Source organism: Scylla paramamosain, chromosome 1, assembly GCF_035594125.1.
Source record: "Scylla paramamosain isolate STU-SP2022 chromosome 1, ASM3559412v1, whole genome shotgun sequence".
NCBI classification, from domain to species: Eukaryota; Metazoa; Arthropoda; class Malacostraca; order Decapoda; family Portunidae; genus Scylla; species Scylla paramamosain.
The window spans coordinates 28,148,521-28,173,520 of NC_087151.1; the positions used below are offsets into that span (position 1 = coordinate 28,148,521).

Sequence of the window (25,000 nt, forward strand, 5' to 3'; positions counted from 1 at the left end):
CCGCGTCCCTCCGCCGCGATACGCGTATAAGCGCATAAATCTTTTCGCGGTACTTTCTGCTCCGTGAATGAAGCAGTCTTTATTTAATAAGAAGTAATGACAGCATAAATTTCGGAGCGCGTTTGTTGCACGAGAATAATACCTTGCGGTCTGCCATCACCCCAGGCCGGCCAGCTGCTGCCGCCCTGTCACCGCCACCCGCGGACCCGATCACACCCAGACTCCCTCCTGCTGCTGCTGCTGCGGCTCCGCACGTACACAGGCCCAGGAAACTTGTCGCGCGGGGGAGGAGAGGGAACGAGTGCGGCGGGAGAGAGCAGATTGGATACCATTTGTTTACTGTCAAAGAAAACACTGCAGCCTCCACTGTGTCGAATAAAGTATTAATTCTTTCACACATGACTGCTTTATTCGATCCTCCTCTTCATCACTACTACCACCACCATCACCACATTACCAGCAGTATAAACGAAATCCTCTTACGCGCAATACAACATTTCAGCGTCACTCCGGTCCTACAACGCTCATCAAGCAGCACCTGGAGCGGCAGCAAGCCTCATGGACACCAGGACTCGCTGTGTGTAGAGGCAACATCATTACGTGCAGCTCGACCACGCTATCTGCATCATCATAAGGAGGTGATGCACTCCAAAACACCATTATGAACATGCTACCACATCACCACCATCACCACCACCAGCCACCGGGTCCGCTAGCCACACACACACACTTATCTATTAATGCCGGTGAAGGAAAGAGGTCAAAAAAAAAGAAAAAAAAAAAAAGAAAAGATGACAAATGACAAAATCAAGAAAAGACAGGAAAAAAAGAAACATTCTAAATCTGAAAAGAAAATAGGAAACGGAGAAAAAGGGAAAATAAGAAAAATAAAGGGAGCTCGTAAAGAAAGAGACAAAGACGATGTGTAGTTAAGTTGTACGATGTGTTGGTGGTGGTGGAGCTGAGATGAAAGGAGGGAGGGTGTAGGAGAGTGGATGGGGGTGGGAGGGAAGAAACAACAGGAACCTGAGAGAGGGGTGGAGCAGCAGTGATGTGAAGCCACGTGTTCCTTGATTTAAATAAGTGATGATTCTTTATTGAGTAAAATTCAAGACCTGCCAAACCATTATATGCAAAGCAGCTCCGTATCTCCTTTTTCCTCCCTTCCTACTACTCCTCCGCCTTTCTGTGCGTCCCTCCGTCCGTCCCTCCCTCCCTCTCTCCCTCCCTTCCTCGCTCGCCCGCAGTCTGGGTAGGAGTGGCTTGCGGTGCGCGATACTATAATGCTGGAGTCGGTAGCGGGTCGAGACCATGAGGTAATTATACGGATCGCGCGAGAGAAGGTCAAGAAGTGCTTAGCAAGGGGCGGGTGCGCTCTGGCGGCTCCATGCTTTTTGTTCTTATTCATTGTTTTTTTTTTTTTGCTTATTTTTTTCAGTTTCTAATTCTCTCTCTCTCTCTCTCTCTCTCTCTCTCTCTCTCTCTCTCTCTCTCTCTCTCTCTCTCTCTCTCTCCCTCTCTCTCTCTCTCTCTTGCTCTCTCCTTTGTTCTTCTCTATAACTGTTTTTCTTATTTTTTTCTTTATCTTCACTTATTTCTTCGTTTCTTTCTTTCTTAGCATTTTTTTGTTTTCGTGTCCGTCTGTGTAACTTCTCTTCGTTTTTCGATATTTCTTTGTATCTTCTAGTTTTGCTCCTGCTGCTCCTCCTCATCCTTCATTGTTCTTATTCTTGTTCTGGCTCTTCTACTTCTTCCTTATCCCCTTCCTCCTCCTCCTCTTCCTCCTCCTCCTCCCCGTCCCGTCCACGTATGGAAACAAATCACTGGTGCCTTCGTCCACAACTCATAGAAATTGGAAAGAAAATAGCTCATCTTTTAAAAGGAAGCAAGCCCATCAAAGTCCAAATCTGCCGTAAGAAGTACTAATACACGTACAATTTAAGAACGCACAAAAAATGTACAGCTTATCATTACGCATTCTTAAAATATGAATAATGCCTCACACGGGCTCCTAAAATTGGTAGAAAATAAATAATAAAAAAACCCTTATGTACATACACCAGATATTTCATACGTAGCTCAATATAATCTTCTGTCCAGTACGCTCCGTCAGAAACTTGAGAGAGAGAGAGAGAGAGAGAGAGAGAGAGAGAGAGAGAGAGAGAGAGAGAGAGAGAGAGAGAGAGAGAGAGAGAGAGAGAGAGAGAGAGAGAGAGAGAGAGAGAAACGCACCGAAAGACGGATAAAAACAGCTTGACAGAAAAAAGAAGAGAAATACCAAAAAAAAAAAAAAAAAAAAAAAAAAAATGCATATACTTCATCAAAATAGCCAAGGAAGTGTAGGTAACATCGCGACGCCTCCCTTGTATGTGTCACCGTGGCGCGGAAAGACTCGCACACAAACATGCTGGCGGTGAGGGACGAGCTAATCACTCAGGCGAAATAGTAAAGAAGAAACGTGCAATTTTCAGCCCAGAGCGAGAACCCGAGGAGCAGAGGAGCGAGGAGTAGACACTTTGGCGGCGACACGTGACGGGACACTCCTCAAAACTCACCTTACTTGTGTTGGAAAATTATCGTTTTTTCTAACTTGACATGCATTTGTGTCTGGCTCCTCTCTCTCTCTCTCTCTCTCTCTCTCTCTCTCTCTCTCTCTCTCTCTCTCTCTCTCTCTCTCTCTCTCCCTTTATAATTAACCTGACGCAGCCAACCCGAGGAGTGGATCAGATCAGGGTCGATGCGCAGAGCTTATCTACCTAACTAATAACTGTTTGCAGGTGATGTACAGGCGCGCCTCCAGGAACAACCGGAGCTTTTGTCATTAACTTAATCACATATACTAAACCACAGGCATTGATTATACCCAGGAAGTCTATTCTATTCTACTGCAATCTTGTCCCTTCAGAATCTATAAGTCATCCATTGCTAGTACATGAACGGAATGCAACGGGTGCTTACAATGGAGGAGGAGTCGTGTGGAAGCAAGTTTTATATTTTTCCGACACGATGCTAAGGCTGAAACACAACAGGATGAAATCAAGGATGGACTAGGTAATTTTTGGAGTGCTAATCATGAACGGAATGCAATTGACGCTTAAAATGAAAAGAATGAGCTGTATGGAAGTAAGTTTTATATTTTTTTCCGACACGAAGCTAAATTTGAAACGCAACACGAAGGAATCAAGGACGGACTATATAATTTCTGGTGTACTTATCAACTCTTTTACTGCTTGATAAACTTTCCCATAATCACTTACAGCTTCTATTTAAAAATACTGTGAAATGACATTAGCTTTTTTATCCGTGGGTTAGATTGGGTTTAGATTTATTCAGTTCTTTAATTTAATCGCCAATTCCCTCATTGTGTAGGTAATGAATGATAAAAAAAACAAATTTTTACACAGAAATTCATAATTAGTGTCTGGAAATTAGTAGGGTATCTCCATATTACCTCTTTTAACTTTTTATTTTGTATCAATCTTTCAAATATTTCAGCAGCTTTTAAATAACAAAATAACCATCTTATTCTATTTTCCGTGCCTACGTCGACAATTTTTTTTTCTTTTACAATCCTTCAAACGTTAACACACGATAAGCAAACCAGTAAGAGTATTAAAAACCAAAGACGCCCTCCGCACCTCACTGCTGGAATGTGTGAAGTGCTACGGAACAAAGAAAAAAAAAAAAAAAAACTACCCTTCACTCCTCATTATGCGCTTCATATCGAGTCTACGTCTGTCTAGCCTGAGGACTTGATTGAGGTGAGCTGCCTGCATGCCGTGTAGCGCAGGTGTGTGGTGCAGGTGTGTGGGAACCAGGCGTGTAGGGCGTACCGGCGATTCCATTCACTTACGGGGCTGGAGGCTTGGATGGGGCTAGGGGAGACGAGAGAGGGAGAGGGAGGAAGAGAGGCTACTGATTTAGGTATGCACGATGAGGAGAGAAGAGGAGAGTAGAGAAGGTGAAGGGAAGATAAGCGGGATCGAACTGGGGCCGCGAGAGGTCGAGGAAACCCGGGGCTCCTTGACGGCTGAAGAAAAGGTTGCAGCGGAGAAGGCGGCAGTGGTGGTGGTGAAGAGGCATCATTGGGGTATAAGGGGCTGGCTGGCTGAGTGGGGACCTCCTGCAGGGACACCAGAGGCCACCAGTGGGAAATTTCATATATTACGGAGCGGCGTGGAGGCATAATAGTATCATTTATTGCGTGGCGCGGGTCGTCCGGGGTCCCGCTGGCACCGTATCAGACGTCATGCCTCACAGGGCGCAAGACTCTCTCCCCGCCGCTGATAATGTAACGTCCAGCGAGTGCCGACGTCCAAAATGGATTAGGATGATGTGTGGTGGCCCGTCCGTCTCTCTCTCTCTCTCTCTCTCTCTCTCTCTCTTACGCCCTACATACTTTGGTTTGTTTTCTAAGTATACTATATGTGTTCTGCCTACTATTTCTCTCCCTTTCTCCCTCCTGCCCTTATAAACTACACGAGTCTTTCTCCTTCTCCCTCTCCCTCTCTCTGCGCCAGTCACATGATTATCAACACTAAAGTTCTACAACCAGGGAGGCGATAGCAGACCAACAAGACTCCTCGCCGCACGCTCACTGCCCTCTAGCACACACACACACACACACACACACGTCCATATCCCATCCCTCTGACACCCCCAAGACAGACAGACAGACAGACAGACGGGCAGAGGTGTATGGCAACAGACTCCCCCATACCTGACTCAATTACAGCGCGGATCATTTAAACTAATTAACCAATATCTCCCTCCCTTGGGCGCCGCTGCTGCCTCACCCCTTCCTCCTTCTCCTCTACCTCCTCTTCTTCCTCCTTTCACAGCTGGCAGACGATCACATGCCTTCCCCCTTCTCTTCCTCCTTCCTTCCCTCCCTCCCTCCCTCCCCTCTCTCTCTCTCTCTCTCTTTTCCTTCTCCCTCCTTCGCCTCAACAGTGCTGGGAGTAAAAAAATGGTTGCAGTAGTTGGAGTCATTTCCACGCCCTCATTAGCCCATTACCGCCGCCAGACTAAATGGTAAGATATCGGCTGGCTCCACGCACACCGCTCCTCGGCCTCGCTATTCTGTTTACTGTTTGCTGTTGGTTTGTTTACTTATACTTACTGACACGCGAAGCTTCTTTTTCCCCCAGACCTTTTTTTTATTTTTATTTTTTTGTGATTGTTGTTATTGTTGTTGTTGTTGTTGTTGTTTGGAGTTGTGCTCGTTAAAGATTGTTTTTCAGTGTGTGTGTGTGTGTGTGTGTGTGTGTGTGTGTGTGTGTGTGTGTGTGTGTGTGTGTGTGTGAGAGAGAGAGAGAGAGAGAGAGAGAGAGAGTGTGTGTGTGTGTGTGTGTGTGTGTGTGTGTGTGTGTGTGTGTGTGTGTGTGTGTGTGTGTGTGTGTGTGTGTGTGTGTGTGTGTGTGTGTGTGTGTGTGTGTGTGTGTGTGAGAGAGAGAGAGAGAGAGAGAGAGAGAGAGAGAGAGAGGAGAGAGAGAGAGAGAGAGAGAGAGAGAGAGAGAGAGACACACACACACACACACACACACACACACACACACACACACACACCTGACGGTTATTAGTTCCTCGCACAGCAGAGTGAAAGGCACGCATCCCTGTAATCTTATTTACTTAACAACTCCTCAGATCGTCCCGCGGCCAGAATGATTACCGGGCAGGGCGGGCCGCTCCCTGCTGAGGGCTGGGTGGTCTAATACGCTACCATTATCAGCTCTTGAGGAAGTTTGCCCAGTGAGAGTAATGGTTACTCTCCTCGCTGGATTCACCACCTCCTAGATAACAGCGATAGTGATCCAGATAGCGGCGCCTCGGGATGACCAGGAGGCTGCAACACTAAACACTACACACACACAACACACGAGAGAGGTAAGGCTAACACACACTCTTCCTATCTTAGCTAAGGGGTAGGAGGCCACACTTAGGAGGTATTAGGAGTGGTGATCCGAGGCAGCGTTTAGGAAGGTGAAACACGCAGGTGATGGGAGCCTCGGGGCGAAGGTGTTACCGATGCTGCTTATAACACTCCTTCTATCTCGCGCTAAGTAATGCTCGTTTGGGGAGATGTGATTTTTTTTTTTTTTTTTCGTAAGGGTTTCGAAGTCCATTAAGATTAGGTTGATGTGGGTTTACTTTACCGCGGGATGAGGTGTGTGTGTGTGTGTGTGTGTGTGTGTGTGTGTGTGTGTGTGTGTGTGTGTGTGTGTGTGTGTGTGTGTGTGTGTGTGTGTATGTGTGTTTCTTTTTTTTTCTTGTTTTTCGATGCAAGTTTAAGGAAGGTTATGAGGAAGCTTCGTCATATATTTATTTCGTTCTTTTTACGAGTGAAGAGGATTGGTTAAGAGCACAAAAAAAAAAAAAAAGGAGAGAGAAGGAAGTCTGCAAAATTAGCAAGAGATCACTTAAACCATCATTACTGTTATTTTTGGAGGATTAAACGGAAGGATTCTTTTATGATTGGACATTACAAGACAATGGTGTATCACGATTACTATTACTAGAGTTATTTTTATCATTACCATCATAATTACCACAATACAAGAAGGATTTGCAGCACACATCACAAGCAAGAGGGACAGAGGGACAACCTTCTGACAGCGCTGACATATTGGTGTAAAAAATAATCTGATAAATGTTACAATGCCTAAACAAACATCTTGGAAGTCCTGGAGGAGGAGGAAGAGGAGGAGGAGGAGGAGGTCTTGAAGATGAATAACAATAAAAAATAATAATAATAATAATAGTAAGGAGAGAAAAAAAAAAGGCATGGGCAAGGAGGACGAGGGAGAAAAGAAAAAAATAGAAGAAAGATGAGGATGATGAGTAGAAACGGGTGGAGCAAATGAGAGAGAGAGAGAGAGAGAGAGAGAGAGAGAGAGAGAGAGAGAGAGAGAGAGAGAGAGAGAGAGAGAGAGAGAGAGAGAGAGAGAGAGAGAGAAATCAAGGGGCGAGGAAGGAGGGAGGGGTGGAGGAAGCAAAGTTTACACTGCACGGTGAGATAAAAAAGGAAAAGGAAAAAAAAAGAAAAAAGTTGACAGCTACAGAACAAAAAGAAAACGCCTGGAGGATAGGATGATACTGGTCTCTCTCTCTCTCTCTTTCTCTCTCTCTCTCTCTCTGCTTTATACTTGTGTGTGCGCGCGCGCGCGTGCGTGTGGAATCCTTGTTAAGTTGTCACTGTGTTACTAAAAGGAAGCATAATAAAAATAATAATAATAATAATAATAATAATAATAATAATAATAATAATAATAATAATAATAATAATAATAATAATAAAATAATAATAATTAACAATAATAATAATAAAACAACAACAACAACAACAACAACAACAAAACCACCACCACCACCACCACCACCAAAATCAACAGCACATTACAACCACGGTAATTTCCACTAGAGCTTATAAAGAATAGTCTGGGAAGGCTGTCTCAGTTCCCTAATAAGCGCTCGTATCCACGCTGCCTCTCTCCTGGTCTGTCTGGAATTCTTTACTGAATCTTCCCGCTCTGTTCCAACTCATCACTCACGGAAGCACTCTGGTATCCTCTTATATTGATCGTTATGTGGAATTCATTAACATTATTACCATTGAGAGAGAGAGAGAGAGAGAGAGAGAGAGAGAGAGAGAGAGAGAGGGGGGGGACATAACTAGTTTATTACGATCCCATAAAAACGGAAGAAGAGCAAGGTACTGCATTCCATCACGCGTCTCTGAAATGACTGACGATTAGCGTGTGACATACAGAAAGAGAACCAAGTGAAGAGAAAAGAAAAGAAAAAAAAAGAGGGAGATTAAAAAAGAAAAATGAACTGAATGGAAAAGTAGTAAATATAAGAAACAAATGAGAAAGAGAGAGAGAGAGAGAGAGAGAGAGAGAGAGAGAGAGAGAGAGAGAGAGAGAGAGAGAGAGAGAGAGAGAGAGAGAGAGAGAGAGAGAGAGAGAGAGAGAGAAAATAAAAAGAGAAAGAAAGAGTCCACGGAATTGACGGCGTTATATCATCATCTCGTTGTCTATACTGAGCCACTGATTCAAACAAGTTCACAGTGCAATATTTACACGTGGGAATGAAAACACAAAAGACGTATGGAAAAAAAAAGAAAAAAAAAACACATTGGTGAAGTTAAGAAAGATGAAATAAAGCGATAGAGAAAGAAAAGAAAAAAACAAAACAAATAGACGGAACTACAATTACTGACTTACTCACTCACCTGCATCTTCCTACCTGTCTACTCATCTATCTACTTATCGATCTATATTTGGTTCCTCTCGCCATTTGCTTCTCCATCCATCTATTTATAAAACTACATGTCAGTTTATCTGCATATTATACATTTATCTATTTTATCTACTAAACTGTCTATATCTTGTCTATCTTTATTGATCTAACTCCTCTTCTTCTTTTTTGTACCTGCATTTGTATCTATCTACCTGGTGAATATCTACTTATCTAGCTGGCCATCTACCAAAGTATCCATCGATTCAACTGCACGCACATCAACTTATTTAAATAAATAACAATAAATACCTCAAAACAACAACAACAACAACAACAACGACGACACTAACAGAAATATAAATAAACGAACACCCAAGGAAGATACACGCAACACTGAATGGCATAGATAAAAAAAAAAAAGATAAATAAAAACTGAATAAAACTCCAGGTGCACACATCGATAGAGAAATAAAAAAAAATAAATAAATAAGAACTAATTTAATAAAGAAGCGAGTCTATATACTCACACAACAGAGCAAAGGGAGATACGAGGCAACAATCACCATCACGAATCACACTTAAATCCTCTTCTGAACGACGGGTGAGGGTGGAAGGGGGAGAGAGAGAGAGAGAGAGAGAGAGAGAGAGAGAGAGAGAGAGAGAGAGAGAGAGAGAGAGAGAGAGAGAGAGAGAGAGAGAGAGAGAGGGAAGGAGATGGAGGGATGAAGCAGCATCACAGGTGGCACCATCCTTCCATTCTACCTGCCATCCTACCCGCGCCTGTCCTTGAGAGTGTCTCCAAAACGTCTATATGTTCCTGGAGAGAGAGCGAAAAAAAAAAAAAAAATGAGGAGGACGAGGAGGGGAAGAGGAGGAGGAAGAGGCATCTTTCTAACATCCCCCCTGCCCTTGGCCTTCTGAGTGTCTCCAAAACGTCTTTATGATCTGGAAAGCGAGAACCAGTACGATGAGGAGGAGGAGGAGGAGGAGGAGGAGGAGGAGGAGGAGGAGGAGGAGGAGGAGGAGGAGGAGGAGGAGGAGTAGGAGGAGGAATGGTAATGCCAGCCACCGCCTGAGTCGCCCCCCCGCAGCGGCCTCTTAAGCTGACTAAAATAGACTCATAACCTCTCAGCAAACAAACTGGGTGGGTCTGCTGGTTAATGAACTAGTAATAAACGATGTGTTGGCGTGCGTGAGTGATCGCCCGGCGTCCAGGTGGGAGCGCTATTGCCCAATTAGTTTCAATCAGCCCAGGTGTAATTGGATCGTTTCCCAGGGTGGTGCAAGATGGGGGGAGGGGTGATGCGGGTGATGGGGAGGTAAGGGAGGTAAGGAAAGGGAAGTCTAGAAGGGAGATGGAAGAGGAAGGGCGTGATATAGAGAGGAGGGTGGTGTGATGGGAAGGATGTCCTGAGGAAGGTGACGGAGGTGAAAGAGGGGAGGAATGGAGGAAGGGAAAGGAAAGGGCAGGAAGGGTGGAGGGTGGAAGGGAGGGAGGGGCGGCTTCACCTGGGGTAATGTAAGAGATGCACAGGTGACTTACTACTTGGATGTTAATTAACCCGAGCTCGTTAAGGTGGATGAGGAGTGGGTGGGTGTGGACGTCAAGGGTGGTGGTGGTGGTGGAAGAAAGGGTGGCCTCTCTCTCTCTCTCTCTCTCCTCTTCCTTCACTTTCTTATCCTCCCTACACGATGCTCTGTTCTTCCTTATCTCATCTCTACTTTTCGTCTTCTTTACTTTCTTATTTATCATTTTATTCTTATTGATATCATTCTCCTACTTCTCTTCTCCTTTCTTCTTACTTTTTCTCTTCTCACTTGATCGTACTTCCATTATCTTTTCTCTCTCTCTCTCTCTCTCTCTCTCTCTCTCTCTCTCTCTCTCTCTCTCTCTCTCTCTCTCTCTCGCCAAAAATATCTTCACTTCATCTTTCCCCTTTCATCACTTTTTTCCCCTTTCCAATCTCCGTTCCTGCTCTTCTCCGTTCATCCTTCCTATTCTCTTCCCAATTTGTTTTCTTTCCTTCCCTCGCTCGCCCTCTCTTCGTCTTCTAATTACTTCCCTCCTTCGCACTTCATACTTCACATTCCTTCTCATTCTACCAATTATGTTACATTTTCCCCTCTGCTACATTGCAAAACTATCTATCTATCTATCTAACCATCTTTTTCTTTTTTTTTTCTTTAACATGTTTATCAACTCTTATCTTTACATTTTCTAACCTCTTTCTCTCTTCTTCCCGTCATCTCTCCTCCCTCACTTGCTTCTTCCTTCCTCTCCTTTCAACATTCTTCTGTCCTTCCTTTCTTCCCACCACCTCTTCTTTCTCTCTTTTCTAACACTCTGTTCCTTTACTTTCTTCTCCTTATCATCTCTCCTCCATTTCTTGCATACTTATCCTTACCTTTCCCTTTCCTCCTTCCCTTGATTCTCCGTGCAGTCTCTTAAGTTTCTCCTCGTCACTTCTCTCTTATCCTTATTTTTCCCTTTCCTTCCCTTCTTTAGTTCTTCCAGTCACCTCTCCCCCTTACCGTCATCTTCCCCTTCCTTCCCTACTTTCTCCATATTTCGTCTCTATTCTCTTACTTTTATATTCCCTTCTTACTCCTCTCTTCCCTGTCACTTCTCCTTCCCTTCCTACTACTCCTCTCGTCCCCGCCAGTTCTCCTTCTCTCCTCCCCGCCACGTCTCCTTCCTTTCCCACATCCTCGCCTTCCCTTCGGCGTTCCTCAGCCTTGCAGTGGTTCACGACCGCCTGCCAGCCACCGACCGTCACGGATACCAGGGATGGAGATGTCCACATTAGGAGTGGGAGTCGCTTGGTTGGTCCGCGGGCATCCACCATGATACTTTTCAACAACAAAAACAAGAATGCCCGACACAATGGCCGCCGGATGCCTTAAACACATCTCTCTGCTAGAATGAACTCGAAAAATACTCAAGATTAGCTTAGGTGGTGGTAGTGGTGGTGGTGGTAGTGGTGGGATAAGGGAGAGAGAGGGAGAGGAATGAGGGAATGTTACGTGGGTGATATTCGTAATATTTGTGCCCGGAATACTTGCACTTCAGCCACGACCAGGCCGGGAATACTTCGCAGGGTGGGGCTCCGTCCAGGCCAGACTCCATCCGGACTAGACGCACAAGAACGACCCGCTACGACCCATTCACCACCATAACCACCACCACCACCACCACACCCATAACCCACTGACCACTACTCCCACCACCACTACCATTACCACCTCACTATGCTACCACACCCATAACCACGACCGACCACCACCACTAATACCCTCCACATCACCCACCACCACCACCACCACCACCACCACCACCACCATCATCATCCATAACCCACCACCACCCGAAAAAAAAAACAAGGAAAGAAAAAAAACCCCCGTCCCTGTAAGGTTAATCTAAGCAGGCCGCGTATACTAACATGACCGTCCTTTCACCTGACTACTGGTATAACCCTTACGTACGTGGCGCACCTTGAAGACCGCAGTGTGTGTTTACAGTAAAGACTTGCAAGCGCTCAGTGGGGTATCATCTTCAGCGTTGACAGGCAGCGGTTGTTTAAAAAGTCTCGGAGGATTAGAAGGAGCACACAGGCTCTCTCTATCAGGGCGAGATACGAATCCTGCCTCGCCGTGATCGCTTCGCTACCCAGACTCATGTTAGTTCCTGCTACAGTGTTTTTCTTGGGGGTATCTTAACCTGACGGGGTGATGGAAATGATAGTCAATTGTGGTGGTGGTGATGGCGGTGGTAGCAGAGGGAAGATGATGGAGATACTAGTTCTATTGCTTGGTGGTGAAGATTCTGGTGGTGCAAGTCGGTGGCGATGGTAATGAGGATTCCAGTGAAGGTATAGGCAGTGATGGTGGCTGTGGTGTTTCCTAGTGGTGGTGATGGTGGTGATAAAGGTAGTGGTGGTACAAAATGGTGGTGATGGAAATGGTAATTCTAGAGACGTTACAGATAATACAGATAGTGGTGATGGTGGTGGTGGTGGTTGTAGTGGCAGTGGGGTGGTGATTGTGGTGATGATGGCTATAGTGACAGTTGGGTGGTGGTGGTGGTTATGGTGATGGTGATGGTCGTAAAGACAGTGGAGTTATGGTGGTGGTGGTGATGACGGTTACAGTGACAGTAGTACTGGTGGTGGTGGTGGTGGTGGTGGTGGTGGTGGTACAAGGCCGTGGTGTGAGCAAGGGTCGTCAGTCCATAAAGCCCAGTATTATTCAGGAGGAGACTCATCGATAACCAGTAATCACCAGCCTCGGGGGAAGACTCACTCACTCTCTCTCTCTCTCTCTCTCTCTCTCTCTCTCTCTCTCTCTCTCTCTTATAATACAACTTTGAAGAGAAAATAGGAAGAACTGAGAGAGAGAGAGAGAGAGAGAGAGAGAGAGAGAGAGAGAGAGAGAGAGAGAGAGAGAGAGAGAGAGAGAGAGAGAGAGAGAGAGAGAGAGAGAGAGAGAATATCACAAAGAAATTCAAAACAGTAACGAGTCAAGCACCAAGTGAGCTATTTTAATCAAACAATGCACAACTTTACCATAACTATCTACAGTATCAGAGAGAGAGAGAGAGAGAGAGAGAGAGAGAGAGAGAGAGAGAGAGAGAGAGAGAGAGAGAGAGAGAGAGAGAGAGAGAGAGAGAGAGAGAACACCCACTCATCTCCATCAGACCACACCTCCCTTCAAAAAGCCGCCCCAAACCGCCTCATCCACCTCACATCACGGGTCTGATCAAGAGGCGAGAGCAGGCGAGCGGAAGATAATGATGCCTTCCTCAATGAGATACAGAATGAGGCTGGGGAAAGACACCTACCACTACTATCCCTCCCATCCTCCTCCCCTTCCCCTCCCATCACTACATCTTACCCCCACTTATATCTACTCCCCGTGGCGGCGTTCCCAAGGGGCTCACGCTGGTTCCTCTTCTATCCAGCACAATGGGTCACAAAAGGGGGCTTAATTCAGCATGAAGAGTAATCTGATGAGTGTAAACAGGTGAAGGGATGGAGTATGGAGGCTGCTGGAGGAGGAGGAGGAGGAGGAGGAGGAGGAGGAGGAGGAGGAGGAGGAGGAGGAGGAGGAGGGTGGTAATGTGGTTTTATGTTGGTAGGCAGGTAAATAAATGCAAGTAAATTAGTAGGTAAGAAGGAAGGAAGGAAGGAAGGAAGGAAGGAAGGAAGGAAGGAAGGAAGGAAGGGAAGGAGAGGGGGAGAGGGAGGGAGGAACAATGGAAGGAAGAAAATCAGAAAGAAAGAAATGATGGATGAACGAAGAAAAGATAGAGAGAAGGGGGAAGAAAGGGGAGGTAGGAAAGAAATGAGGAAAATAAAACAAAGAAAGTAAGGAAAGAGAGAAAAGAAGAAAGAATAAAATAAATTAAAAAGGAAAGAAGGAAGGAGGACTAAATTAATAATGGAGGAGTGGGCGAGAATGCGAGAAGGAAGTAGAAGAGACAGATGATACAGGAGAGATAACTAAGTGGGAGGGAAAGTGGGAGGAGGAAAGGAAGCCAAGAGGAAGAGGAGAAAGGAAGAGGGATAACTCGAGAGAAAGGAGGGAGGAAAACTGGTGGTGGTGGTGGTGGTGGTGGTGGCGGCGGCTGTGGCAGCGGCGGCGTCAAGAAGGGGTCGGTTCCCTGCCTCCTTTTCCCTTCATTCTGTCGCGTGGAACTGAAATATTACTGCCGCTAATCTTGCCGATCTCCTTATGAGGGCGAGGGAGGCACGGCGGGATGGAGTGTCCTTGTTTGGGAGCGTGTGTGTGGTGTGGGGGAGGGATTGGGGGGAGATGGCTGTCGGTGCGTGGGTGTTTATGTGGGATAGTTGTAGGATAGAAACAAGTTGATAGGTAGAAAAGTACATTGCTTTAGGCTGGCAAGTAAGTACGTACATAAATAGATCGATACAGATTCAAATAAACTCTTTAAAAACTAAAACAAACATTGATTTCTTCATACGATGTCATATAACATTAGACAAACCTACTTTGAATTACGGATACACGGATGAATAGAAAGTGAAAAAAAAAAAAAAAACAGAAAACGCTGCTCTGACGCTCCTTCATCAAAGAAAACGGAAAATTTCAAAAGCAAGAAGACCACCACCTAGTCATATCCACCTCGCCTCTTTAATTCCATAGTTTTCGGTTCACAACTTTTGACAGACGACTTTGAAATCTCACTGACTGGCAAAGGGTTATTTATTAAGCAATTCACGATAGATGATGTTAAGTTACCGAGAGAGAGAGAGAGAGAGAGAGAGAGAGAGAGAGAGAGAGAGAGAGAGAGAGAGAGAGAGAGAGAGAGAGAGAGAGAGAGAGAGAGAGAGAGAGAGAGAGGATACCTATCCACTCCGCCCATCTTAAGCAATCAAACAGCCATCCACGCTTGCTAAGTTACAAGTAGGAATGAAGAAAAGGAGGAGGAGGAGGAGGAGGAGGAGGAGGAGGAGGCAGCGGAAGAAGATGAGGAGGAGCGCTACTTCTCCTACTAAGCAACGCCCAAGGTTAAGGCTGGACGGCTGAATCTCGCACCCATCAGTTTAAGGAGTCATCGTCACTACCAGAGAGAGAGAGAGAGAGGGAGAGAGAGAGAGAAAGAGAGAGAGAGAGGGGGCGGGGATTCAAGGTGCTAACACTCGGTACATCAGATAAGGCGGCATCAGAAGGATCAATATGACACATCAGGCAAGTCTCCCGCCAGGTGCCTTGACAGGTATATGAACACAGGTGAGCTTAGGTTATCTGCGCGGCTGTTACGAAGCTACCTACAGTGCGTCTTTTTTTTTCTTTTTTTTTTAATTCTTACTCTTTTTTTTATCTTCGCAAATTTTTTCCTTTTCTTTTTTTACGTTTTACTTATTCATTTTTTTTCTCTCCACTTTCTATCTTATTTTTTTTTTCTCCTTTCACCCTTCTTCCCATTCATTTATGTTGTTTTCTCTTCCTTTCTCATTTTTTTTTTACTTTTCTACGCTTTTCATTGTCCTTTTTATTAATTTTTCTATTTATTATCTTTATACCATTATATATATTCCTTCGTCTCTCTCTCTCTCTCTCTCTCTCTCTCTCTCTCTCTCTCTCTCTCTCTCTCTCTCTCTCTCTCTCTCTCTCTCTCTCTCTCTCTCTCTCTCAATCATCATCACTATTTCTCATTCCATTCATCAAAGTTCTCTAATCCCGAAATGCTTCTCTTATCACCTTCCTTCCCTCTTCCACCTCCTCCTGCTCCTCCTGCTGCTGCTCTTCTAATACACATCATCCCCCTCCTGCCCCGCGTCTACTCAAATCCTCTGTCATTTGCATCTTCATTGTTGGTCGTGTTTTATGGAGTCACCGATGAGATGAACGAGGGTGATTATTACGTGATTTAGCAGACCATTTCTCCCTTTCACCCTTCCAACCCTCCCTCCCTCCCTCCTTCCGCCTCTCCCTCGCTTCTCTCCTCCTCGCCTTCATCTCTTCGCTCACTCCCCATCAGCAGCGACTTTACGGGGCGCAGATAACACAAGCAAAAAAACGTAGTGGTAGTGGAGGGAGAGAACCGTAACTCTGTCTGGGAATGGTGAGGTGGGCGCAGTGCCATTTCAGTCTACCTTGACGCATCTCAGCCGTTTTTTTTTTTTCCTCACATACGCAGCAAAATTATCGTACTAATATTAGTGATATTACTAAAATCAGCATAAATGTTGGATTTCCATGTTCAGCTCATAATGCTAATATATCGCAAAGTTATACAATTACTGCTACTATTACTACTACTACTACTACTACTACTTCTACTACTACTACTACTACTACAGATTAAATAAGCACAAATAGACGGTTTCCGTTTCAATTAACTTTGTGCAAGTGTACTCTGAGGTATTAACTTATTAAATGTTGTACATATCTCCGTATTCTGGGCGTTGCTGTATAAAGGATTCTAACATACGAAGGCTGCATTGACTCGCCTCCCTTGTGGCTACGTGTTACTTAGCTACGTATTATGGAGCTGGAGGGCCGAGGGTGAGGGTGAGGAAGGGATCGCCACAGCTTCTGGAGGATCAGAGAGACAATACGTTTGTGGTGGTTAGTGACGCGGCGGAGGAGATGAGACTAACAAGTGGAGGCATTGCTATTAGTGGATCTTTGGGTTATTTATGTACGTGTTAATAATTATTGATGGTTCCGGTATAATCACTGATGAGCGTTGTATAATTTGGAAGTGCTTCAGTTTATCATACTTAAGTGTTTTAGTGTTGCCGGAATGTGCGCTTACGTGCAGTAAATCATTATTATCACCATTATCTTTTTTTTTTATTTTTTTTTACACACACTAAGCACTAAGGTCACTGTATTATAAATCTGTATTTGTATCACCTCCGCGTCGCCCGCACCGTAACTTGACATTTTTACAGCTTCACCCACAACAGATGTCGCACAATGGCAATAAAACAAACGAAAGCCGTGTAGCGCCTCGGACACCTGTGCTGGCGGGGCGCTTCCTTCCGTCTGGCTGTGGACACGCGGCCGCGCATCACGCCGTGGGGTGCTGCAGGGGCGCTATCTAAATATCATGGAATGCGACATACTGAGAGGGAGGAGCTGCATTCTTAGGACCTAATGCGCTGCCCCCACGTCGAGGTAAGGATAGATTGCTGCAGGAGCGCCACTACACGTTATAAATAGTGTAGAGGCATCAGGGGTTTTGCTACGGTGCTCTATCCTGTCTCTTAAGCTTTTAGCAACTGGTGCAGACTCTCATCTCAGCTCGCAGCACACAAGTTAAATTCTGTATTTATGTTACAACTGTTTAACTTTATCAAAGAGTACAGAGACATCAGACAAGCGGTTCTTTGCTGCGATGCTCCACTCCCGTCTCTTTACCTTCACCAACGAGCAGACCCCTCAGCTCATCTCAGAAAATACGAGTTAACTAATGCATTTATTTATCTTACTGCTGTTTATTTATTTATTTATTTTTTTCACGAGTATTGCGGCATCAGACGATTAACTCTTTGCTGCGGTGCTCTACTTTGTCTCTTAAATCTTCAACAAGTCTCCAGAGCACAGGAGTTAAATTCATATTACTGCTATTTAACTTTATCGAAGAGTACAGAGGTATCAGGCAAGTGTCTCTTTGCTAAGGTGCTCTTTCGTCTCTTTAGGTTTTAATACTGAAACAAGCAAAGATCCGCAGTTCAACAATTACTTTCTGTATTCGTGTCAAGGGCTGTTCACCCAAAGTTCAGAGGTGTTTGACAAGTGACTCTGCTTCGGTAATTTACTTCTCTTTAGCCTATGAAATTAGAACGAGCACAGACCTCTCAGCTCACCGCAGAACACACGCGTTAACTCCTGTATTTATGCCAACACTTTTCACCTTCTTCAAGAGTAATGAAGCATCAAACAGGTAGCTCTTTGCTGCGGTGCTCCGCATCTGTCTTCGATATTACGAGCAAAGATCTCACAGCTCATCCAGCAACACGAGTTAACCTCTTAATTTATGTTACCTGTGTTTTACTTTCTTTCAATATTCCCCAGGCGCACATTTGCAGACTGAACCCGCAAGGGAGGATAAAGTACCCGTGAGTACCTGTGATGTTCCTTTTGCCTCCATCAAAGCCTAATTCAGACGGCCACGATACTCCCTGCGTGTTCCTTGAGTATTCCCAGAGCTGGTGCATATGTAGTGACGGGCTGATGGGTGTTGATTCAGAAGCAGCGTGCAGCGAAATTATACCTCGTCTTAATACTGCATTAATCTGCTTATCAGGGGCGAGGAGTGATTCACGCCAGGATGATAACACTTCCTTCAGAGATGAATGGCGCACAGTGGAGGCGCCTCAGACAAGACAACACAGATGCGGGAGTGTATCAGACTACCCTGGAGACCTGCGCACCTGTGAGTGTGGCGTCTTACTGCAGGTGATGTGCATAATTATATTCTCATGATAATTTGATCCGCGAATATCTCAGGTAGTCGTCTTGTAATCATAGTTAATGGCTACTGTTATTCTCTTCGCCCCCACGTTTGTTACTCGCTGATTAAGGTCTGGGGAATACTCTGACCTACTCTGTCAAGACGTATGGCGCAAGCAGACCACTCCAGCTTTCTATTATGACTCCAAAGGCATCAACTCATTCATAAAACAAACAGCCACGTGCATCCTTCCCTTACTTGCCAAGGTCATGCACGTGCATGTCATGTGTACTCACCCTTCAGATGTGCAGGGCTCGTACTCAGGGGCGCGGCGCCTCATCCAAAAAATTATGGCGATTCGGACAAAGCTGAAGCTCTCACACTTTCGTCAGGAGTGCCCAGAACGGCCCCGACGCAGCGCTCGCCGCCTCACCAGACCTGCGCGGCGCGGCGGGGTAGGACACGCCTCGGGATTACTTTAGTGCACTTTTTACACGACCAGTCTGTTGGAAAGGGGGAGCCTGGGGATTAGCTAAATAACACAGGATGGCGCATATTATAGTAAAGAAGCAGGTTTCAGCTCGGGTAGTAAAATACTACTTGTCGCACGGCTTCCTTAGATAAGTCAATCTCAATCCGCTTAACATAATTAAGTGGCTTCTAAGTCTACACGTGCGCGTCGCTCCCTTCATTTGTGTTAAGAAAACATGTTTAGGCCACAAATTGCCTTCGTTTACTCGCGAGTGTCGGTGCGGCGAGACTTGATAACCGGCTCAGACTTCCCGAGGGAGCGATGGAAGTATTTGTTTAGATACAATATGTGGCAGGTGGAGGAGAAAACAAGCGACGATCGAGATCCGCGACAGTCTGCCAAAATAGCCCGTCCAGGATCCGCCAACGCCACCGTGATGACCGAACCTGACCAGCGTCCTGCACTGAGGTGAGCAGCCCAGTGGTGGTGCTGGAGTACTGGTTTTGGATGAGGTGGTGGTGGTGATGGTAGTGGTGGCAGAGGTGGTGGTGGTGGTGGGGTGACGGCTAACAGCGATGCATTGGGTTTTCACTGCATGGCACGCTTATTTTTCCCCTTCAGTCGTGATGTTTACGTATAGCCATTGAGACTTTGGGTCGCCCTCATTAATAGTCTTGATTTCACTACTACTACTACTGCTACTACCACCACCACCACCACCACCACCAATACAGTATTACTGCTTATTTACGACACGCCTCTTAAGGAATACTCAATGAAAAAAAAAAAAGAAAACGACAGATGAGTGACGTAAACGTATTGAATTTTTTTCCTTTCTAAACTGTATTGGTCTTAACAACAATAAAGCCTTTCTCTCTACCGCCCATGACATTTACGTAACAAAGGAGGTGTTCGACTCTTGACCAGCAGGGGCACAGGAAACGCAGGTAACAGTGCAGGTGTTTATTCACAGAAGGTGTGAACAGAAGGCTGGAGGTAGGTGATCTCCCGGCGCCAGGCCGCGCACTTCCACTTAACACTTATGACTGAAGCCTAGCTCGTTCACTCATACACGTATTCATGCCTCACACAAGTCTCGCTCATTCACTCGTTCACACAACTAGCTAACAACCACACACCTCCCCCGAGACATAAGGAAGATTCCTTATCTTTGTTATGGCTACCGTAACACATGAAACAAAGTTACAATGATTGAAGTACAGAAAACACGGTACATATACACAAAACAAACACAGCGTACAATGAACACGTACGACTAATCGTAGGTGCTACGGTGCCACCGCACCTGCAGTCGTCTCGGCTCCCTACGCTGTCGGCTGCTTCGACGCTCTGGTTGCTCTCGGCCACGGTGTACCCCGTTACCCTGATGCTCCGGGCTGCCGGGATGGTGGTGTTCCTCGTGACCCTGATGCTGAAGCGCTGCACCGCCATGAGCGGTGTGCTGCTCGACAGGAAGGGGAGCAAGAGGTCTGTGTGGGCGTAGGTGTCTTCTATTACGCCACATCACGCGACCGCTGCCCATCTTGATGAGGTAGTCTCTCCTTCGCCCAACAGCCACGATGACACCCAGGCGATCCCAGAGGCCTGTCGTGTGATCTTGAACGTCGACGTGGCCACCGAGGTGCAGGAGAGGAAGAGTACGGGCGGACGCGTCGTGGCGAAGTTTCGCTTTCTTCCTCAGTCGCTCTGCCTTGGCGTCGCACTCATCAGCAGCGCGCTGCCACTGCTGAGCGTATGAGCGATGATGAGCCGGGACACAGGACCTCATAGGATGACCGAAGAGGACTTGTGCTGGTGATCGCCCTTCCGCCCTCGGAGTGTTGCGCAGTTCCAGCAACCCGCGAGCGAACGCATCCTCGTCCAGGTGTCCCTGCTGTGTGGTCGTGAGGATCAGCTTCTTCACGGACTTGACCGCTGCCTCGGCGTGACCATTGGAGCGTGGATAATGAGGTGAAGATACACGATGCTCCACCCCCCATCGAGCCAGGAAGCGCCGTACCGATGAAGAAGTGAACTGCGGTCCACCGTCAGTCCTCAGGAGAACAGGCACGCCCGTGTCGGCGAACACACCCCGAAGGACACGAACGAGCTGATCAGCCGATGCTGGACGTGAGCATGCAGACACGTGAGGCCACCCAGACAAGCGATCTACATACACGAGGTATGTACGGCCTGCTGCGTGGAAGTAGTCTGCAGAAACTGACTCAAACACCCTGCTGGGTGTGTCCGTGTCCTGCCAGAGAGGTTCGTTGGCTTGGCTTGGTAGGAGTGGACGGCATAGTGAGCATCCAGAAACGACGTTCTCAACGTCTCTGTCCATACCAGGCCAGTACACCGTTTGTCGGGCCCGTCGCTTGGTGCGCTCCATCCCCTGATGACTGTCATGGAGTCGCTCTAGTGTTTCTCGGCGGAGGCTGTGAGGAATAAGAAGCCTCGGCCCGTAAACCACCAGGTCGTCGTCTACGGCCAGCAGACTGCGCACCGGCCAGTACGTACGCAAGCGGTGATCGAGGTCGTGGCAATGATCAGGGAAGCCCTCGATGATGACGTTCTTGAGCAAGCAGTACTCCCCGTCTCTTGCTGCTGCGGCACGTACCATTTCCACAGTCTGATCCTGGAGTGGTGCTAAGCGGACGCCGTCCTCATTGGTGGCAGATAACGCTGAGATGACCGCTGAGTGGAGAGGGTCGAGGTCACCAGAAGTAGCAGCATCCTCTTCCTCCACTGGGTCCTGTACTGGAGCACGTGAGAGGGCGTCGGGCACACAGTGTGTCGATCCCTCTGTCAACTCGATGGCCATGGATCCACCAGCCATTGCACGTAAACCTTCCTTTGCTTCGAAGACGCTGGGAAAGGCCTTGATCACAGCAGCAGCGTGCCCCGCACGCTGCTGTGGCGTTGGGTCGTAGGAATGAGGCCAGCTGATCACTTCTGTGGGCGTAGATAGAGGTGGCTGCGAGGCGGTCGGGTACTTGATGGAGCTGTTGCCGGTGTGCTGTTCTTCCCTGCGTAGCGGTCGGATTTGAGCCGGAAAATCTTCGGGGAGGATTCCGAGAGCGATGGAATCGTACCAGCTAAGCAGCGCCCCCTTCACCTCCTTCACCACGCTCACAACAGTCTCAGCTTCCCTGTCGCCCAGTTGCAAGTGCGACGAGAAAGTTCCTACACAGGTGAGGGGGTGATTACCGGCAGCATAAAGTCCATCACCATCAGCGGGCGCCAAGCTGGAGGGCGGGATTCCAAGGAGTGTTGCCGTGTCGAGGCCAATAACGGTCGTTTCGGCCCCAGAGTCAGGAGTCCACGTAATCTTGTCTCTTCCAGCGGGATGTGTGGCGGTAATGAGCACCTGGGGCGCAGGTCGTGCCGTCACCGTCTTTGTGTATACGCCTGATAAGAGCTGGTATACACTGGCACTGGCTCCCCGCCTCGGGCCTGCACCGCGATGAGGAGAGACAGTTGAGGAACTCCTCGAAGCTCCTCGTCGTTTCCTCACTGTCTGCTGACATACACTCGCAAAATGCCCTCTTTTCCCGCAGTTACGACACACTTTATCTATTGCCTGGCATCCCCTTTTGTCACTGCGACAATCTTTGCCACAACGATAACAGCCCGTGGGGCTTGAGCCCCCGAAACTGCCCTTCCTGTAGTTCGAGACAGCGTTCACACCATGGCTCGAAGAGTGAGAGCCGCCCCTTAGTACTGCACTACACTGGTTAGCGCTCTCTGATGCTCTGCAAATATCTATGGCGTTTTCAAGGGTGAGTTTCTTGTTTTCCAGCATGCGTTTCAGAGCCACTTCGTCTCGTGTCCCAACGACAATTCTGTCACGCAGCTGATGGTTTATGCACTGGTCGCAAAAGTCACAGAAATTGGCGATTTCCTTTACAGCACATAAAAAGTCGTCAAAACCTTCTTGCGTTTCTTGCACGCGGGAGTAGAAGTCTCTTCTATCCATGATGATGTTGCGCTGGCTTCGCAGGTACTCACACATTGCATCGAGGATGGTTCTTAACTCCGCGTCTCTCGGTAAGCTTATCCCGTAGCGAAGTGTACGGGTCCACTCGTCGTCTAGGACAGCAGCGAGTGCCGCCCTCTGCTCAGCCAGGGAGAGACAGTCTATCCTGGCGAGGGTTACGTATCCTTCAAACTTATGGCGCCACGTGTCGAACTCACGTAAAGATGCTGACGCCGTTAAGTGAGGAATGATGGTGGCGGACGTCGGGAACCTCGCGCCCTGGGTAGACGTGCTGCGGGCTGTGGTTTCGCCTTCATTGCTCGCCGTGGTGCGACTGGGAGCTTGTGTCCCCACTCTCTCCAGCAGCTGGGTTAAACGCTCCTCGCGAGCCTGACTCTGCTCCGACTGTCGCGCTAGCAGGGCAGCCAGCGCCTCCAACTGCTTCTCCATTCTGCGCCGTACCCACTGCAGCCTTGTCCTGATCCTACTCACTGCGCCATGTTCGACTCTTGACCAGCAGGGGCACAGGAAACGCAGGTAACAGTGCAGGTGTTTATTCACAGAAGGTGTGAACAGAAGGCTGGAGGTAGGTGATCTCCCGGCGCCAGGCCGCGCACTTCCACTTAACACTTATGACTGAAGCCTAGCTCGTTCACTCATACACGTATTCATGCCTCACACAAGTCTCGCTCATTCACTCGTTCACACAACTAGCTAACAACCACACAGGAGGTAAACAGGAGGAGGATACGAGCAGTTCATTACACACACCACCACCACAACCACTACTTCAACGATAACTACCCCACCGCCCACCATCGCAACAACCATCACCATCACCACCACGCCCACCTACCATCGATCCCACAATTTGTCCTCTATTTCAATCCACCATCACCACCCGACCCTATCATCACCAACCTCTGCTTAGACTGGATCCTATGAGCACCACTGCACCGTCAGGAGGAAGGAGGAGGAGGAGGAACAAACAAGGCCATGCAATAAGCACCTTACCTTCACTCCTCCCTCCCTCACACCGCCCCTCCCTCCCTCCCTCCCTCCCTCCCTCGTTCCGTTCTGCATCCTCCGACATTCTTAAGCTTTTAGTAATGTAAACTCTTAAGGACAAAGACAAGATCATTCCAGTGGTGCTGAGTCATAACGAGCAACCTTGGGCATAACGGTCATTACAGGAGAGGGGGAGCAATGAAGAGGGAGGGAGAGACAAGCGTAATTGTGTGTAATGGAGAGGAAGAGAAAGGAGGGGGAGAACTAAGGAGAGAAGGATAATGATGACTATTGCCTAACCTAACTTAATCTTACCAATACATACACTATTAATTGATACAAATTTGACAGCACAAACTATAAAGAGATCGTTTCCTCCTCACATTAGCTGCTATTTCCCTCTCCCCCACTGAAAAAAAAAAAAAAAATATGGAGAGGGAGGGAAGGAAACAAATGGTGATTCCTACCTTACCAACAAAAGCACCATGAAACAAATCAGACACAACAAGCAATACACATCTGTCCATCTTCCCAACTCAGCCGCTGTCCTACCTATCCTCACACCAGTCCATCACTTTTACCTTACCAACACAAACAGTGACCAAAATATGACACCACAAACCATACACACTCGTTTACCTATCTAACTCAGTCATCGTCCCTCGTAACTTCGCAAGCAAGAAACAGCAGCTCACAGACTCACCTTGCATAACCCTGCCAGTGCTCATCGTTCGCCGCCCACCGCCGTTGGCCCGAGAATGGATTGATGACGTGACACTAAACGCCGCCCGTCAGCCAATCACATCCGCCTACCTTCATTTTGTCGAGATATCAGTATAAACTCTTAGTATACTACATATTGGTACTCGTGAAGGTATTAAACTGACGTGTATGAGGGGAAAAAAAAAGCAGGGAAAGAGAATACGCCGGTGAAATTCATTAGGTAGATCATTTATTATTTTTCCACTTAGGGATAACGAGACTAAATGAAGAGAAAAATCACTAAGAAGTAAACAGACTATGCAAATTAAGTGCTAACGAGGATGAAGTAATAAAACAAAACAAAACAAAACAAAACAAAACAAAAGCGATAAAAATTATTATGCACTTTACTTATTTTTCTGCTCTGAAGGGTAACGAGACTAAATGAATAATGATAAAAAAAAAAAACACCTAGAGAGTAAAGAGATCATGCAAATTGAGACTAAACAAATAAAATGCAATTCTATATAATTCACCAGTAAGGGATAACGAGAGTAGATAATATTATAGCATCTTTTTCCATATAATTCTCTCTCTCTCTCTCTCTCTCTCTCTCTCTCTCTCTCTCTCTCTCTCTCTCTCTCTCTCTAACAACACAATTACATAAATCTAGAAC

At 46.9% G+C, this 25,000-nt stretch overlaps 1 protein-coding gene across 17 annotated transcripts in view; it reads right to left on the bottom strand.

Annotated features, from left to right (window-relative positions):
- Positions 1-25,000, bottom strand: part of LOC135102870 (uncharacterized) — a 53,589-nt gene that overhangs the window by 11,200 nt on the left and 17,389 nt on the right. For 3 of the 17 annotated variants that reach the window (XR_010269841.1, XM_064008516.1, XM_064008531.1), the window contains exons 1-2: positions 24,326-24,457; positions 18,463-18,669 (exon numbers count right to left, since the gene is read on the bottom strand). The exons of 1 other annotated variant lie outside the window; for it this stretch is intronic. Coding sequence is in view for 5 of the 16 variants with exons in the window: in XM_064008464.1 (XP_063864534.1) it covers positions 143-400 (258 nt within the window). In the remaining 11 variants the exon portion in view is untranslated. 13 more of the 17 variants (XM_064008464.1, XM_064008480.1, XM_064008473.1 and 10 more) reach the window with 11 other exon arrangements.